The sequence below is a fragment of the Nicrophorus vespilloides genome, unplaced genomic scaffold (assembly GCF_001412225.1).
Source record: "Nicrophorus vespilloides isolate i.1.1-1 unplaced genomic scaffold, Nicve_v1.0, whole genome shotgun sequence".
Taxonomy (NCBI): domain Eukaryota; kingdom Metazoa; phylum Arthropoda; class Insecta; order Coleoptera; family Silphidae; genus Nicrophorus; species Nicrophorus vespilloides.
In genome coordinates this window covers 28,829-31,142 of record NW_017097935.1, presented here as the reverse complement: position 1 = coordinate 31,142, position 2,314 = coordinate 28,829, and the positions used below count along the sequence as shown (strand labels likewise).

The following is a 2,314-nucleotide window of genomic DNA, read 5'->3' as shown; positions in this document are numbered from 1 at the left end:
TTATTTAAAGTTAACAGCCGAGATTACAATGCGCGATGCGGGAGACTCTCCATTATAAATATTAATTTGTCCTCGCATCAACTTATTTAAATTATTCCTTCGGCTCAGCGTCTCCTTGATGTTATTACGAGTCTAATGCTTGTAGGGAAGGACGCACAGAATAAATACCGTAAGACGTAATGAGTATTCTGAGAAAATGGGAAGAGTGATGGCGCGTTACACAAGATGGGTTACTTTATATTGCGAAGGTGAGACTCTTCGTATTAATTTTACGCGAGGATTTATGTGTGGGATTAATTAACGAGTATGAAATTTGACCGGTCCGTGTATTTTGTACTCACCTAGCATCTTCACAACGTGCTTCGTGGCTTGAGAATTCCCGGTGTAGTTCTTTCTGCCCTCTTCTTCGTCCTGCGGATGCTGAGGTTCTTTTTCTCCGTTTTCACCGTCGACGATGACGACTGCTTGCGTGGAATTGGTTTCGGCGTGCTTGAAGACCCGATGCTTGAGCTTGACGCTGTTCCCGCGAGATGGGCCCACAGTGGACGATCGTAGCTGAAGACCGATGAGGATGTAGAGGACGATGATCGCCGTTAGTGGAGTTACGAAGAAAACCATGGTGGATATCTCGAAGAGCTTGGGAACGATCATGTCCTTGATGCTGCACACGTAGTTCTCTTCGAAGACGTGTCCGTTCTCTGATTCCTCGTAGACTATGCCGAAGGATACGGCTTGAGGGATGGCGCAGAGGACAGCTACAATCCATATACCCATGACGAATCTAATGGCTCTCGATAGTTTAGACATGGTGTGCGATTTGAAGGGATGGCAGATAGCCACGTATCGCTCGATGGTGAAAGCCGTGATCGTCAAGACTGTTGCATTTGCAGACGTTTCAGCGGCGAAGCCTTGCATGATGCAGAAGGTCTCTCCGAAGATGTACGGGTATCTGGACCACATCGAGTATATCTCCGGTGGTAATCCCGAGATCAGCAAGAGCAGATCCGAGATGGCCAAGCTGAAGAGGTAGTAGTTCGTGGCTGTGTGCATGGATTTGTTCCTGCTGATCACGATGCACGTGCTCACGTTACCAACCACCCCGGTGATGAAGATGATCGTGTAGAGGATGGAGAGTGGTACGACTATGTACAGTGGATCCCTCTTCGGGCCCCAATCCGACTGCAGCTCTGCAGATACGCTGATGTTGTTGTTGAAGGCCTGGCTGGCGTTCTGCAGTTCCAGCCACCTCTGCGTCTCGTTCTCCCTTTCGGACATCCTTCACTCCATCGCTTTAAAGCCTGCAAAGAGCAAACATACACGACAATATTAATTAGCCTCACACTATTAATCAACTAACAGATTCGTTATTATTCCGAACGCCGCCAACGATAATTAACTATCAATCTTTGCGCTAACAACGATTATCATAAAAAATAATAATAATACAAAAAAAAAACGCACATTAATTATGTTTGCTTTACTTGCTCATTACGCACGCACATAATATGTAGAGTTGTTATGTAATAAAATTTTCCAAGCACGAACCTTCAAATAATTATAGTTTTTATTAGTCTGTTAATTACTAATACAAATCAAATTAATTTTTAAAAATAATAATTGGAAACATTTATGTCTCAATTTTTAAAGCAAATTACAGCTAAATGGAAAACGTCACACATCTAGAAATAGGTTAATTGAAAAAGTTATAATGTTATCTTTGGTATGTATATTCAATGATCTAATTAACTTTTGCAGTTATTGAGTTATTAAATAAAACGTGAAGACGTAACATTTTCGAAAAATGTGAAAATAATTTAAAAAAATATTCATAATTTTGAAAATTTATTAGAGAAAAATGGGAAATAGGACAAATTGTGAACAAGCTTATTAGAAAGGCATCTATTTATCAGTAATTTACTTCAAAGATAATGTAAATCCTTTGTTTATTTATCGGGTTGTTAAATAATACGTGAAGACGTAACTTTTTTGAAAAATGTGAAAAAATTACAAAAAAAAATCTTATTTTTGGAAATTTATTTGAGAAAAATGGTAAGTAGGACAAAATTGTGAATAGGCTTATTAGAAAGGCATATATTTATCATTAATTTTCTTCAAAGATAATGTAAATACTTTGTTTATTTATCGAGTTGTTAAATAAAACGTGAAGACGTAACATTTTTGAAAAATGTGAAAAAAATACAAAAAAAAATCTTAATTTTGAAAATTTATTAGAGAAAAATGGGAAATAGGACAAAATTGTGAACAGGCTTATGAAAGGCATATATTTATCATTAATTTACTTCAAAGACAATGT

General features: G+C 38.0%; 1 protein-coding gene across 1 annotated transcript; it reads right to left on the bottom strand.

Annotated features, from left to right (window-relative positions):
- Positions 1–341: 341 nt before the first annotated feature.
- LOC108561380 (neuromedin-U receptor 2-like) lies at positions 342–1,295 on the bottom strand (the record flags this gene model as incomplete). The annotated part of the gene is given in 1 exon segment (XM_017919282.1): positions 342–1,295. A coding segment is annotated over 1 exon segment (934 nt), but the record flags the coding sequence as incomplete, so codon positions are not given.
- Between the last annotated feature and the right edge of the window lie 1,019 nt (positions 1,296–2,314).